The sequence below is a fragment of the Chelonia mydas genome, chromosome 6 (assembly GCF_015237465.2).
Source record: "Chelonia mydas isolate rCheMyd1 chromosome 6, rCheMyd1.pri.v2, whole genome shotgun sequence".
NCBI lineage: Eukaryota > Metazoa > Chordata > Testudines > Cheloniidae > Chelonia > Chelonia mydas.
The window spans coordinates 102424011-102440609 of record NC_051246.2 but is presented as its reverse complement, the minus strand read 5'-3'; the positions used below and the strand labels follow the sequence as shown (position 1 = coordinate 102440609).

Sequence of the window (16599 nt, the reverse complement as noted above, 5' to 3'; positions counted from 1 at the left end):
TGGTCCTGGTGACTTATTGCTGTTTAATTTATCAATTTGTTCCAAAATCTCCTCTAATCTCCCTCACATCCTCAGCCTTGAACACTGATGCAAGGAATTCATTTAGTTTCTCCGCAATGGCCTTATCGTCCTTGAGCGCACCTTTAGCACCTTGATTGTTCAGTCGCCCCACTGGTTGTTTAGCAAGCTTCCCACTTCTGATGTACTTAAAAAACAAAAAAATTGCTATTACTTTTTGAGTCTTTGGCTAAACTGTTCGTCAAATTCTTTTTTGACCTTCCTAATTGTATTTTTACATTTCATTTTCCAGTGTTTATGTGCCTTTCTATTTTCCTCACTAGGATTTAACTTCCACTTTTTTAAGGATGCCTTTTTGCCTCTCACTTCTTCTTTCACTTTGTTGTTTAGCCATGATGGCTCTTTTTTGGTTCTCTTACTATGTTGTTTTTTTTTTATTTGGGGTATACATTTAAGTTGAGCCTCTATTATGGTGTCTTTAAAAAGTTTCCATGCAGCTTGCAGAGATTTCACTTTTGGCACTGTACCCTTTAATTTCTGTTTAACTGTCCTCCTTATTTTTGTGTAGTTCCCCTTTCTGAAATTAAATGCTACAGTATTGGGCCGCTGTGGTGTTTTTCCTGCCACAGGGACATTAAATTTAATTATATTATGGTCACTATTACCAAGAGGTCCAGCTGTAGTCACCTCCTGCCATGTGGCCTCTTTATGCACCTCTTGACCAATGTTCCCTCTAATTTTTGATGGGCCGTGTGCGCAAAAAATTTCTTCGGTGCAAATTGTTGTGCTTCTATGCAAATTTTTGTACATGTGGTGTTTTGCCATGTGTGCGGGGTAGAGGATCTGTGTGCGCGTACATACGCGCACAGCTTAGAGAGAACAGTGGCCTTGACTACAAGGTTTTGGAGGGGCCTCTTATGCACTTGTCCTCCCATTTAACCCATAGCTTCCCAGTGGGACCGTAACCTCATCCTCACGGCGCTGGTGAAATTGCCCTTTGAACTGCTGGCCTTCTGTCCCCTGCCTCTTCTTTCCATGAGGGTCACCTTCCTGGAAGCTATTATCTTCACAACGAGGGTAGGTGAATTGGGGGCTATGATGGCGGATCACCTCCTTTACCATGTTCAGTAAGGACAAAGTTTCCCTGCGCTTGCACCCCAAGTTTTTGCCGAAGGTTGTTTCCCTTTTTTCATCTCAACCAGCCCATCCACTTGCCTGCTTTCTTTCCGAAAGGGCATGCATTAGTGGAAGAAAGACACTTTCACTCCCTTGGTGTCCTCAGGGCCCTGGCCTCCTACCTGCGAGGACGAGATCATTCAGTAAGTCCCCTAGGTTGTTTATCACTGTAGCAGAAAGGGTTAAGGGGCAAGAAATCTCAACTTAGAGGATTTCCAAGTGGATTTTGGGGTGCATTATGCTCTGTTATCGACTATTGGGACTATCTCTGCCCCTTGGAGTAAGAGCCCACTCCACGAGAGCGCAAGCATTGACTTTGGCTGCGCTTCACGACATACTGCCTATGGACATATGTTGGGCAGCCACCTGGAGATCTTTACATACTTTCTCTTCCCATTACGCCTTGGTGCGAGACTCTGTGACAGATGCCTTTTTCAGTGCAGCTGTTCTCTGTTCCCGTAATTCTTCCTCTCACTCTCCTCTTAATTAAGTACTCCTTGTCAATTGCCTTCAGTAGAACACAATAGGGAGCATCACTCGAAGAAGAGGAGGTTACTTACCTGTAACTGGAGGTTCTTCGAGATGTGTGGTCCCTATCTGTATTCCACTTCTCCTTCCCCTGGGGACTTCTTGGATTGTAGTGGAGAAGGAACTGATGACACAGTCTGTCTTCCCCACCCTTTATCACCTTGTACAAAAGCATGAGGCGAAGAAAGGGCGCATGTGTGGATGAATGCGCACTATTACTTTCAAAATCTCCAGCTCCAGACACATGGCATATGCGTATACCCTCAGTGATATACAGATAGGAACTATATATCTCAAAGAACCTTCTCATCCCTCCACCTTGCCCCCACATACCATATCCGTATAGGTTTCAATCCTTGTCATACTGGCTTCCTTGGAACTTGCAGACTCTGCTCAGAAATTCTCATCAATTGAGTAAGTTAACTCCATCTCATATCAAGGCACAGTCTGCTACAGCTCAAGCAGCCTCCTTGGGCTTTTTAAGAGGCATCTCTATATTTGAAATCTGAAGAGCTGCTTCTTGGAGCTCCATACATGTTTACAAACCATTATTCTCTAGTGTCAGTCTCTATTTCCGATACACAGTTTGGCAGGAAAGTCTTACAGTACTTATTTAAATAGGTAAGTGGGGAAGTGGGATACCGGGAGGAAGTACGAGCAGGAGAGCGCAAGAGGGGAGGGCTCCTGCCTCATACTGAGAAAGCGGGACGATCAGCGAGTGCCTATACACAAATGCAAGAAGCCTGGGAAGCAAGCAGGGAGAACTGGAAGTCCTGGTACAGTCAAGGAATTATGATGTGTGTGGAATAACAGAGACTTGGTGGGATAACTCACATGACTGGAGTACTGTCATGGATGGATATAAACTATTCAGGAAGGACAGGCAGGGCAGAAAAGGTGGGGGAGTTGCATTCGATGTAAGAGAGCAGTATGGCTGCTCAGAGCTCTAGTATGAAACTTCAGAAATAACTAAGAGTCTCTGGATTAAGTTTAGAAGTGTGAGCACCAAGGGTGATGTCGTGGTGGGAGTCTTCTATAGACCACCGGACCAGGGGGATGAGGTGGACGAGGTTTTCTTCCGGCAACTAACAGAAGTTACTAGATCGCAGGCCCTGTTTCTCATGGGAGACTTCAATCACCCTGATATCTGCTGGGAGAGCACTACAGCGGTGCACAGACAATCCAGGAAGTTTTTGGAAAGTGTAGGGGACAATTTCCTGGTGCAAGTGCTGGAGGAAGCAAGTGGAGCAGAGCTTTTCTTGACCTGCTGCTCACAAACAGGGAAGAATTAGTAGGGGAAGCAAAAGTGGATGGGAACCTGGGAGGCAGTGACCATGAGGTGGTTGAGTTCAGGATCCTGACACAAGGAAGAAAGGAGAGCAACAGAATACGGACCCTGGACTTCAGAAAAGCAGACTTTGACTCCCTCAGGGAATTTATGGGCAGGATCCCCTGGGAGAATAACATGAGGGGGAAAGGAGTCCAGGAGAGCTGGCTGTATTTTAAAGAATCCTTATTGAGGTTCCAGGGACAAACCACCCCGATGTGTCGAAAGAATAGTAAATATGGCAGGCGACCAGCTTGGCTTAACAGTGAAATCCTAGCTGATCTTAAACACAAAAAAGAAGCTTACAAGAAGTGGAAGATTGGACAGATGACCAGGGAGGAGTATAAAAATATTGCTCAGGCATGCAGGAGTGAAATCAGGAAGGCCAAATCACACCTGGAATTGTAGCTAGCAAGAGATGTTAAGAGTAACAAGAAGGGTTTCTATAGGTATGTGAGCAACAAGAAGAAAGTCAAGGAAAGTGTGGGCCCCTGACTGAATGATGGAGGCAACCTAGTGACAGAGGATGTGGAAAAAGCTAATGTACTCAATGATTTTTTTGCCTGTGTCTTCACAAACCAGGTCAGCTCCCAGACTACTGCACCGCGCATCACAGCATGGGGAGTAGGTGACCAGCCCTCTGTGGAGAAAGAAGTGCTTTGGGACTATTTAGAAAAGCTGGACAAGCACGAGTCCATGGGGCTGGATGCGCTGCATCCGAGAGTGCTAAAGGAGTTGGCGGATGTGATTGCAGAGCGATTGGCCATTATCTTTGAAAACTCATGGCGATCGGGGGAGGTCCTGGACGACTGGAAAAAGGCTAATATAGTGCCCATCTTTAAAAAGGGAAAGGAGGAGGATCTGGGGAACTACGGGCCAGTCAGCCTCACCTCAGTTCCTGGAAAAATCATGGAGCAGGTCCTCAAGGGATCAATTCTGAAGCACTTAGAGGAGAGGAAAGTTATCAGAAACAGTCAGCATGGATTCACCAAGGGCAAGTCATGCCTGACTAATCTAATTGCCTTCTATGACGAGATAACTGGCTTTGTGGATGAGGGGAAAACAGTGGACATGTTATTCCTTGACTTTAGCAAACCTTTTGACACAGTCTCCCACAGTATTCTTGCCAGCAAGTTAAAGAAGTATGGGCTGGATGAATGGACTATAACATGGATAGAAAGCTGGCTAGATTGTCAGGCTCAACGGGTAGTGATCAATGGCTCGATGTCTAGTTGGCAGCCGGTATCAAGCAGAGTACCTCAGGGACTGGTCCTCAGGCCGGTTTTGTTCAATATCTTCATAAATGATCTGGAGGATGGCGTGGATTGCACCCTCAGCAAGTTTGCAGATGACACTAAACTGGAAGGAGTGGTAGATACGCTAGAGGGTAGGGATAGGATACAGAGGGCCCTAAACAAATTAGAGGATTGGGCCAAAAGAAATCTGATGGGGTTCAGCAAGGACAAGTGCAGAATCCTGCACTTAGGACAGAAGACTCCCATGCACTACTGCAGGCTGCGGACCATTCTGCAGAAAGGGACCTGGGGCTTACAGTGGGCGAGAAGCTGGATATGAGTCAACAGTGTGCCCTTATTGCCAAGAAGGCTAATGGCATTTTGGGCTGTATAAGTAGGGACATTGCCAGCAGATCGAGTGACGTGATCGTTCCCCTCTATTTGACATTGGTGAGGCCTCATCTGGAGTACTGTGTCCAGTTTTGGGCCCCACACTACAAGAAGGATGTGGAAAAATTGGAAAACGTCCAGCGGAGGGCAACAAAAATGATTCGGGGACTGGAACACATGACTTATGAGGAGAGGCTGAGGGAACTGGGATTGTTTAGTCTGCGGAAGGAAGAATGAGGGGGAATTTGATAGCTGCTTTCAACTACCTGAAAGGGGGTTCCAAAGAGGATGGCTCTAGACTGTTCTCAGTGGTAGCAGATGACCGAACAAGGAGTAAGGGTCTCAAGTTGTAGTGGGGGAGGTTTAGGTTGGATATTAGGGAAAACTTTTTCACTAGAAGGATGGTGAAGCACTGGAATGCATTACCTGGGGAGGTGGTGGAATCTCCTTCCTTAAAGGTTTTTAAGGTCAGGCTTGACAAAGCCCTGGCTGGGATGATTTAATTGGGGGTTGGTCTTGCTTTGAGCAGGGGGTTGGACTAGATGACCTCCTGAGGTCCCTTCCAACCCTGATATTCTATGATTCTATGACTCCTAGCACCCAGCACCTTAGAGAGAGAGAGAGAGAACTGTTTGGTAGTTGCCGTCAGTGGGATCTATGCGGATAAATACTTGAAGAAAAATAATTATTTACCTTATAGTAACTGTGGTTCTTCAAAATGTTTTCTCCATACAGATCCTATGATCTGCTCCCCTTCTCTGCTAATCTTTATTCCTTTTAGCATTGGGGATTCTGTATTGGTGGAGGAACTGAATAGCAGATAGGACTGCCCTGCTCTTTGCGCCCTCAAGGGAAGGGCTTAAGGACATACTGCTAGTCAAAAAGAATCCAGTCTCATGTGCATGCACATACAGAGTGGTATCCATGTGGATAAAACATTTTTGAAGAACCAGAATCACTGTAAGGTAAATAACCATTTTTATTAGTTTTGGAAGGGGCTACGTGTATTTACAAAAATTGATAGCTTTGTAAAGTAGTAACTTATAAAATTCCTGGTATTTCATCCAGTTAGAATGTATTCAAATTATATATCTGATATTCTTGTCATTTGAATATACCTGTTTAATGAGCCTTCAAAAGACTTTTAATTTCACTGGAAAACATATTGAATACAGAATCCCAGATCCTGCAAATGTTCCCTCTGGATGGATGTTTTGTACCCATGTGGAACAAGTTGCAACATCAGGGCCAGAATCAGCGCAAAAATGCTTTCACCTTTAGAGCACTTAAAATGTTTAGAATAATCAATAAGGCCCTGATCATCCAAATACTTTTGTACCTGCTTGAGAAGATATTTCTCACATGTAACTTATGGTGGACCACTTTGTACAAGAAATCCTATCACAGACTGATCTCCTTTACCAACACCTCATTTCCCGAGTACTGAGTTCTCAAAACCTTTTGTTTTGTGAATGACCTGGAAGATCCCTGTGGACAATGGATAGTTGAAAGACAATAGCTTGAGAGCTACTACCCTGGACTGTAGTTTGGTTTTATTTTAAATGTACGAAAATGTGGTGGTGTTTTTTTTTCCGCTTTCATCCATTAAAATGTTCTCAAAGTGCAGAAATGTGTCAGAATATATGATGTATCAATGCGTTACATCTCTGAAGATTCTGACATGGAAACTTTTTCTTTTTTCTCAGCAAATTTGACAGGCCATGCAGAGAAGGTGGGCATTGAAAACTTCGAACTCTTGAAAGTTCTTGGAACAGGAGGTAAGACTTTTTTCTTCTAAGGTGGCCTTTGGAAGTAATGTTCTTTAGTGCAGTTCTGTTTTCTAGCTCAGTTTTTGGAACAAATTATCTACAGAGTAATTGGAACAAATTATCTAGGCAGATTTGTGCTATAAAATAAGCAAAAGACAAGCTGGGATATGTAAAGACCAAATATGCACCATTATATCATATCAAATTTTTTAACATGAAGCATCCTTTTGAAAAGATGGGCAAATAGAGCAACATTTACTCACATGACAGTATAATAAAACATTTAAAATCTGATACTAAGTTATAAGTCATACGCTTGAAGTTTTCATTAAATTCTTCAGACCACTACAGTTGATGAAGATCAGTTTGTGGAAAAACAGGAAAGTCTGCATCTTCATCAACCAGAGTCTTCATTCTTTTTAACTACACTTTTTCACAGAAGTATCATTGGTGGCTATGTCTGTTTTGTCATGTAAGCAGAATACTATTACTTTTTAAGAAGATAAATGAAAGCACTCAGTACTGGATTTTGGATTTTATTATGGTGGGAGGAGTTTTGCGTGTGTGTGCACGCATGCACTCTTTTAAGAACATTTAGAGCTAGAGAAAGATGGTGGGTTGATATTTCAGGAAACAAGATTCCCTCTCTGTCCACAGAAAATGTACAGCAAGAGTAACAATGGTATATGCTTCCTCTCGCTGTTTTTGCCACTGTTCTTCAACACTAACTTGGAGGAACAAGGGTTGCAGTGGTAAGAAGGGATTTCATATCTGTGGCCGTTCAGTGATTGTGCTCTGTGGGATTACCAAAGAGTTCCAATTGTGAGAATAGATTTTAATGTGGTCAGCACTTAAACTGAGATCTCAGTGATCTCAGCAGTTAACTGAGATCACCAGTTCCTTTTACATAAACCATCAAATAATCCAGAGTAGGATAGTGAGGACTTGTGGTCACTACCAAATTTGAACTAATTAGGAGGAGATGCAAGATGGAATTTTGCCATCAGTCAAAGCATTTGCCAATTTGCTTATTCTCCTCAGAGAAATCAAAATGTCCTACATCCCTGTTTATGTCAAAATCAGAGGAGGAAGTCTAAATGGTAGAAAAATAAATTGGGGCAATGCCTTGTGAAGAAGCAGGGAAAGATCTCATGATGCTCCCCTCCCACAGGTTGGGGGAAACACCTTGCATACCAAACATCTCAGAGCAGGTGGAAGAACATTCTCCAGAGAAAATTAACAATCCTAGTATCCATGAGGAGCATGGACACATGTCAGAGGGTACCCTCCCTCGTTCCACTCATCTTGCTGTGGAGTTTCTGTAGCTAGATTTTCAAAGTTTCTAAGAAAAAGGGCCCGGGGGGGGGGGAGGGGGAAGGAATCCAGTAAGATCTAAGCAGGAGTTATCTGTCTTCTTTTCCAGTGAAGATGGAGCCTTAGGAGGCTGTGATGCACAAATTTTATATTTTAAGTTAGATGGAACTAATGTAATCATCTAGTGTCTGACCTGAATAAAACCGGTCATAGGACTTCCCTGAATTATTTCCTGTTTGAACTAAAGCATATCTTTTCTAAAAGTATCCAGCCTTCATTTTAAAATTGCCAGTGATGGAGAATCCTCGACAATCCTTGGTAAATTGTTCCAGTGGCTAATTACCTGCATTCTTAAAAATTTGTCCCTGATTCCTAGTCTGAATTTGTCAAGCTTTGAAGTCCAAACGTTGGATCTTGTTATATGTTTGCCTGCTAGATTGAAGAGCCCTCTCTTATCACATTTCTTTTCCCATGTAGGTATTTTAAAAACTGTGATGAAGTCACAGTTAACCTTCCCTTTGTTAAACTAAGCAGATTGAGCTCCTTATGTCTATTCCTATAAGGCAGGGTTCCCAAACTTTTTCTCCTGAGGCTTACCTGTGCAGTTCTAATAGGCATTATGGCCCACTATTAACACTTCTTGAGGAAAAATATTAATTTTGTTACATACATATAAACTATAACACTGTAAATAAACAATGTACATGTTTACTTTTCATTTTAATGTAAATGATTGTAATTATAGAAATCCCTAGCAATATGCAGTCAAAGAAATGCTTCAAGATCTTTGAAACCAAACAGTTTTAGTAAAACTACACTTTAAAAAAATGTGTTCAAAATGTGTTCAAAAAGGGAAAACACAATTTGTATAAAACTGAACATAAGAAATGCAACAAAGTTAACAAAATTGTTAAGAAAAAGTTATTTGATTATAAAACAAAATAGTTGTCCAACTTTGAACACTATATTGTTTTCAGTTTTTAGTGTAAAATCTGAATTTCTGTGCTATGTAAGTAAAGACCCAACCCTATTCTCTACTAATTAGAAAAGAGTCAAATACTTTATATTTTTATTTACAATAACTTACAGACCAGGAGACTTCTCAATGGGATGGATGTGCCTGCTTCTCCTTGCACTGGTTTTCCAGCCTGTGACATCTGTTAGAGAGGCTCAACTTGATCTCATTTTCAATTTTCAGCCTTTCAGCCAGCTCAAGGTGTAGGCAGGAGGTAGTTACAAGCTGTGTCCCTGGGGGAGTATAACTCAGGGTGCAGGAAGAGGGGGTGGCTACAGGCTGTGTTAAGGCAGGGTGGTAGCTCAAAGTGCAGGCAGGGACTGTATCTGAAGGAGTGCTGCTGCTATGGGGCCCGGCCTTGAACTTGTTCCCTCATTGACACAGTGGGGGCAGCTCTACTCCTTGTGGCTGTGTGTGTGCCGTGCTGTGCTGCACATTCACTGTGACTGTGGACACTGAGGACTACGCTTACTTGAGCCTGGAGGGTGCGGCAGCCATTATTCAGCCACATGGGAAAGCTGATCTGGATGCACAGAGCACCTGGTGTTGTTGTGCCCTTCCCACCCCACCCCCGGGGAGCTCGGGGGTGGGAGGGTGAGAGTTGACGCCAGATGCTCTGTGCGTCCATGTCAGTTTCCATATTAGGGCTGTGCTGTGAGGCGTCGGAAGCTGTTCTGCCACTCTCCCCTTACCCAGCCCACATGGGGAAACTGACCTGGACTCTCAGAGCACCTGGTATCACTACTTGCCCCCACCCCCAAAATACCACCCATGATGGCGGACCACCCAGGACTGTGTCACAGCCTACCTTTGGGCCACAGCCCACAGTTTGGGAACCCTTGCCTATAAGGCATGCTTTCTCATCCTGTAATCTTTCTCATGGCTCCGCTCTGAACCGTCTTTAATTTATCAACATCCTTCTTGAATTGTGGACACCAGAAATGGACATAATATTCCAGTAGCTGTCAAACCAATGAAAAATACAGAGGTAATATCCCCTCCCTACTGGTACTCAAATTTCCCCTGTTTATGCATCCAAGGACCACAAGGATCACTAGTCCTTTTTGCCAGTGTCATGCTAGCCACCATAACCTCAGAGTCATTGTTTCCCAGGATAGAGTCCCCTACTCTGTAAGTATGGCCTACATTCTTTGTTAAATGTATGACTATTACATTCGGCAATATTAAACTGCTCTGTATCTGTGACCTGTCCTCCTCATTATTTGGCTCCCACAGTCTTTTGTTATATGCAAACTTTATCAGTTATGATTTAAGATATTTTTTTCCAGGTCACTGGTAAAAATGTTAAATCGTGTTGGGCCAAGAATGAATTCCTGCAAAGGCACCACTAGAAATATGCCCACTTGATGATGATTCCCTGTTTACAGTTATAGTTTGAGATCTTTCAGTTGACCAGTGTTTAAGCCATTTAATGTGTACCATGTTCATTTTGTATCATTTGAATGTTTTATATTGTTTTGTATCTTAATCAAAATGTTGTACAGCACCAAATCAAATGCCTTATAAAAGTCTAAGTATATTATATCAACACTACTACCTTTATCAACCAAACTTGTAACATAATAAAAATATTGTTATTTTGACTAGATCTATTTTCCATAAACCCATTTTGATTGGCATATTATATTACTCTCCTTTAATTCTTTATTAATCAAGTCCTGTATCAGCCACTCTGTTGCCTGGGATCAGTGTCATGCTGACAGGCCTATAATTACCTGGGTCATCCCATTTATCCTTTTTAAATATTGGCACAACATAACGTCTTCCAGTTCTCTGGAACTGCCCCGGTATTGCAACAGATTTTGGAAGTCAACATTAATGGCTGAGGATGCTAATTAGACAGCTCTTTTAAAACTGTTGGATGCAAGTTATCCAGACCTGTCAATTTAAAAAATATCTATCTTTAGTAGCTGCTGTTTAACATTTTCACGAGTTACCATTGGAATGGAAAGTATTTCCATCATCATCATTGTGAATTCACTTTTTCCCAAGTACAGAACAGAATTACTTATTAAACGTTTCTGCCTTTTCTCCATTATTACAGACAGCTCTACCATTTCCATCTAGTAATAGACTAATACCATTGTTAGAATTCTTTTTGTTCCTAATGTAGTTAACAAAAGTTCCTTCTTATTGTCCTTAACTCAGCTGGCCATAGATTTCTTCTTGTCTTTTCGCTTCCCTTATCAATTTTCTACAATTCCTAGCTTCTCATTTATATTCATGACTGTCAACTTCCATTTTCTTCCATATGTTATGTTTGTTATAGTTGCTTTCACTTCCCCTCTAAATCAGATTTTTTTTGGGGGGGGGAGCTGTTTATCTTGCTTTTTTTAGAAAACAGCATGGCCTTCTTTCTTGATTGTGGGTTTGTAGCTTTTGGGGGTCTTAAGAAAAGTTCATGAACATTCCCCAGTTATCATTCACATTTTGCTGTTTACATTCTTTCTCCCAACTGATTTGGCTCAGAATTGTTTTCAGCGTTGTGAAATTGCTGCTTTTAAAACACCACGTATTTGTTACTGGTTTGGCCTTAGGTACAAGTAATTATGACTTGATCAATGTTACCACTAATTTTTAGTTGTTCCTCAAGGGAGTGAGCATGTTCGTTCCACTTCAGGGGTATGTGTATTGTTGCCTGATTTTAGGAAGTTAATATTATTAATTTGGATAGTATGGATTATAGGCTCGCCAATTAATCTGATCAGAAGCTAATAAGGTTCTTGTCCCATAATCAGGCTATACAGAGTTTGCAAGGATCCTCAGGACGTATGACAGGACACTCACACTGTGACAAATGTAGCCTTAAAGACTTTTATTGAGATAAATGGAATAATGATCAAATAGTAATCAAATGGTAAATAATCAGAGATACAAAAGCAATAATAATTGTTCTAGAGATACATGTGATATTATATACTATAAAGCTTTTGATTAATATACTCACACCCTTCCTTGATAACCTGGTGGTAAGAGACAAAGGACCAGCCTCGCCTCTGGCATGCCAAGAGAGTTCAGGTCCACGTTCCTCAATTCTTGATTGGGAGTTTAGAGCTTAGGAGAAGCTTACGAGCTATTGAAGATAATTTAGAGTTTTACTTAACTAAGTGACTTAAAACTTACAATTAAGAACTAACAGATGAATAAACTAAGAAGCCTGAAAACTTGAAACTCGAAGCTTAGAAACCCTGAAGCTTACAAACTTAGAAGCTTCCTTGGCTTGGTGGGTCACTTCTTTTATAGAGCTTGAATACTTGAGCCCTCCTTCTATGTCCAAATTTAGTTTCCTCATACACAAAATGTTAGGGTACACTTACTCCATAGGTTGGTATTGATGACATATCCATCCATATTAATGACGTTAGATCATTCTTGGATTTATTTCTGTCCTACCCGGTTATTTCCATGTCATAAATATAAAGGGAAGGGTTAAACACCTTTAAAATCCCTCCTGGCCAGAGGAAAAACCCTTTCACCTGTAAAGGGTTAAGAAGCTAAGACAACCTCCCTGGCACCTGACCAAAATGACCAATGAGGAGACAAGATACTTTCAAAGCTGGCGGGGGGACGACAAAGGGTTCTCTCTGTCTTTGTTGCTTTTGCCAGGACCAGAACAGGAATGCAGGTCAGAACTCCTGTAAAGAGTTAATAAGCAATCTAGTTAGATATGTGTTAGATTCTGTTTTGTTTAAATGGCTGATAAATTAAGTTGTGCTGAATGGAATGTATATTCCTGTTTTTGTGTCTTTTTGTAACTTAAGGTTTTGCCTAGAGGGATTCTCTATGTTTTGAATCTGATTACCCTGTAAGTATTTACCATCCTGATTTTACAGAGGTGATTCTTTTACTTTTATTAAAATTCTTCTTTTAAGAACCTGATCGCTTTTTTCATTGTTCTTAAGATCCAAGGGTTTGGGTCTGTGTTCACCTATGCAAATTAGTGAGGATTTTTATTAAGCATTCCCCAGGAAAGGGGGTGTAGGGCTTGGGGGCTTTTGTGGGGAAAGACGTTTCCAAGTGGGCTCTTTCCCTGTTCTTTGTGTAACACTTTGGTGGTGGCAGCTTTTAACCTAAGCTGGTAAGAATAAGCTTAGGGGGATCTTTCATGCAGCTCCCCACATCTGTACCCTAGAGTTCAGAGTGGGGAAGGAACCTTGACACATGTGGTGTACCTGTTACATTTGTAGAGGGTATGAACTTAGGCAGTCCACCATGCCAACCTTATGCTTTAGCTCATCATCACCTATCTAGGTGAAAGGTCCCAAACATTACGTGTACTAACTTTGCCTTAGCTGAACATATAAGATATGACCTGTAGTAGGGATGTACATAATGTGTAAAAACAATAACTGTGTAACCGATTAAAGTTCTATCAGTTACAAAGTTAAATGTTTAACCGGGGAATTAAGGATTAAGGGGGTGCTGCAGCACCCGCCCAAGGGGATCTCCGCCAACCTCAACTCCATTCAGGCAAAAGCACTCTTCTGACGTCAGATTTCTCAGTTTCTCCTTGTTGATACAGTACAATCCAGCCCCCAGATTTCGGCCAGACATTGTCTCCTGAGGCACATGGCTGTGGGCACATCGGTTATCGCTCACGCCAGACTACGCATGAGATGCCTCCAGGCATGGTGTAGTTCAGTTTACAGGCTGCACAGAGACAACATAAGCAAAGTACTATCAGTGCTCACCAGGGTCAAGCAATCCTTGGCTGGGTGGATTTGATTTAAATCAAATTGATTTAAATCACTAGTCAGGAAGTGATTTAATCATGGATTTCTATATAAAAGTGAATTCTTGTTGGTTGTTATAACCTTAATTCATATTCTTCCCAACTCAGAGATAGCGATAGATATAGGTTTCATTTTTAGAAGGTACACACTCTACATTTTTAAAGTGATTTATTGTGAAAACTTTTGAGATTAGTTTTACAGCTATATCAGAAAATGAATGATTGGTTATTTCATTTGCCAAAGGTAATTGACGCAGATCGTTCACCTCCCAATGACTTCATAAATATCTCCAGTTCAACAGGTTAATCATTCATGTTTGGAGGATTTTCTTACCATGCTGTATTAGGAGGAGAACATCACCAGACAGACATTTAAATTGTTTTAGTTAAATAAAGCAATTTAATGTTATGTATTCTGGATTTTTTTCTTCAACAACAAACATATAATATTTTAACAAAACAAGCATATGAATTTTTGAAGTTAAACATTCATGTTTTTAAAAATCAGGTTTGTTTTTGTTAAAACTGTTTTCAACTAAAATAGTTAAATGAAATATTTAAAAAAAAATAAATTGACTATGTCAGCCAGGTCAACATGAGAAACTTAACATATTGGCTTTTGCAGCTAACTCATTCGTCTTCACCTTCATTTTCCTGTTTGTTCATAATCTGGAAAAGAAAAACACGATTTCCTGCTTTTTCAGGTCCCAAACAGTTTCTCAATTTGGAATGATTTAGTCCAAAGTAAGAAAATATTCTTTCTGTACTGGCAGAAGAAGCTATTGCTGTTAAAAGTGAGATTATCACTTCAACAGTTTCTGAATCCAAGTGCTTAAGTGACTTCCAGTTCATGGTCTGACTTTCTTTAAAACATCATCAGCAAACATATATTTCTTGAATGGTTCACCCTTAGCTCTGAAATTTATTGTAGTTGGCATTATGGAGGGATGATTATTGGATGTCCATGTCATAACCAACTCCTCTTCTTCAGCAGTTAAGGTTTGATCCTGGTACCAAGTATTGAGAATATTTGCAAGAAAATGAGCTGGAGATAGTGCTTGTCCCATTCGGTTTTTTTTTTATGTTTGTAATTTAACTTTGTCATTGCATATTTCTCTTTTTAAGATCTCACTCAGTTCCTTCCAAATTTCAGCAGTGTCACCAGTAAAACAGCTTTTTCCCTGCATTTTTTCAGTGCTACATAAATAGGCTTCAGGGTACTCAGCATGTGTTCAACGTTTCTCTTACCCCAATTCTGAGAACTTTGGCTGTGACAGTGCCATCTATTTTTTCACAATTTAGTTCACAAACTGTCATCAGATTAGGCCAGTTCTTGATCTAGTGCCCAAAACACTCCACTACTGAGTTCCATTGCACGTCTTGTGGGAGAGTTAGCTTGGTTCCTCCCACTTTTTTCAGAGCAGCTGCTGCAAAATGGTTGTTATGGAAGTATTTTGCAGTGTCAACAACATTAGCCTTTATTTCTGGAACACTGAAGTGTTTGGCTAGGAGGTGCATCAAATGAGCACGGCAACTGTGTGTTATTAGCTTGGGACTCTCTTCTAAATAATTTCTTCTCATCTTGGATACATTTGCAGCATTGTCCGTAACCAAGCAGTGTACTAGACATTTGAATTTTTTTTCACAGTTTGTTATAGCTTTTACTGCTACTTCTTGCAAGTATTCTGCTGTGTGTGCATTTCCTGATGTATTAATTGTTTCTGTAAGGAAGACATTCCCTTCTTCTGTTACCACACAAGCACATACAACAGGATAATTGTGGACTTTGCTCCACCAATCAAGACTCAGGTTAACAATTTCCCCCTCTAGACCATTTGCATACTGCTCAATTTCTCTTTCATACGCTTTATCCAGCAATTTGCCTGTGACATCTGCTCTGTTGAGTGGACTGTATCCTGGTCTCAATGACTGAACCATGTTTTTGAAGTGTGGGTTCTTAATCATACGGAAAGGAGAGTTTGTTACATAAACAAACCGGGCAATTTTTTCATCAATTATCTCTTCTTGTAATCTGCTGGTTCTTATCACAAACTTATCTATGGTTGTTTCTGGATGATGGAGATTTTTTTTTTCTTTTTGCTACACGTGTGTGGCTATGAGACGTACATGATGTGACTAAAACACTATTATTGGCAGATAACTCTGAAACTATAGAAAATGATGGTGATCTTGAAGGTGGATAGTCTTCAGAATCCTGTATGTTGAGGATGGATTCTCCTAAACAAAATAAGTCAATGCAGTTATTTAATTATTACCATACTACTCATTTAGTATTACTCATTGCATTCACTGATACTCAGTACTACTTTAAAGGTGAAATTGTAAAAGGAAGATCTGCCTATTTCAGCCATTTATTTTTTATCACAACTGCATCTAAAATGATAGTACCATAGAGTAGAGTAACAACTATATTTTTTGCTCAAACATGAGAATTCAAGAATAGTCCAGAAGGAAGACAGGCAGTCCTTAAGAAAGAAGTACAAAATAAAAAAGTTTACCAACCGGAATATCCTACATATTCAGACAAGTTCCTTTCATCCTCATCAACACAGCTTCCTCCTGTGAGGAACACTTCTCATGATGATGTTTCATTCGGGCAACCTTGTATTTCTTTGTTGAACTCTTTGCATTTTGCACGCATGCCTGTCTTACCCACAGGTAGAGGAACTTCATTAAAATATTCCCAAACTGGGTCTCTTTTACGGCCTGCTGACATTATAGGTTTTCCCTTCTCATGAGAGAATGGGATGGTAGATCTCAAATCAATGAAGGCTACACTCAGAAAGACCTCCAGACTTCTGGAATATGCTGCTCAAACAGTTTCACTTTTGTTCCTACTGCCTGTCCCTCCCTTCTCTCATTTATCTCCAGACTTCTTCTCCTTGTCCAGATCTATTCTGCCCCCAACAATCTTCTATTCATTGAACTTTTTGAAACTTTGCACTTTTAGAATGGTAGCCGTGTTAGTCTGTATCAGCAAAAAGAGCAAGGAGCACTTGTGGCACCTTAGAGACTAACAAATTTATTTGAGCATAAGCTTTTGTGGACTAAAA

General features: G+C 40.8%; 1 protein-coding gene across 4 annotated transcripts in view; it reads left to right on the top strand.

Moving 5' to 3' along the window:
* Nucleotides 1–16599, top strand: part of RPS6KA5 (ribosomal protein S6 kinase A5) — a 201816-nt gene that overhangs the window by 30430 nt on the left and 154787 nt on the right. For 3 of the 4 annotated variants that reach the window (XM_037900833.2, XM_037900835.2, XM_007055451.4), the window contains exon 2: nt 6381–6452. The exons of the other annotated variant lie outside the window; for it this stretch is intronic. In XM_037900833.2, coding sequence (XP_037756761.1) covers nt 6381–6452 — 72 coding nt within the window. The remainder of the gene's footprint in view (nt 1–6380; nt 6453–16599) is intronic. 4 annotated transcript variants of the gene reach the window in all.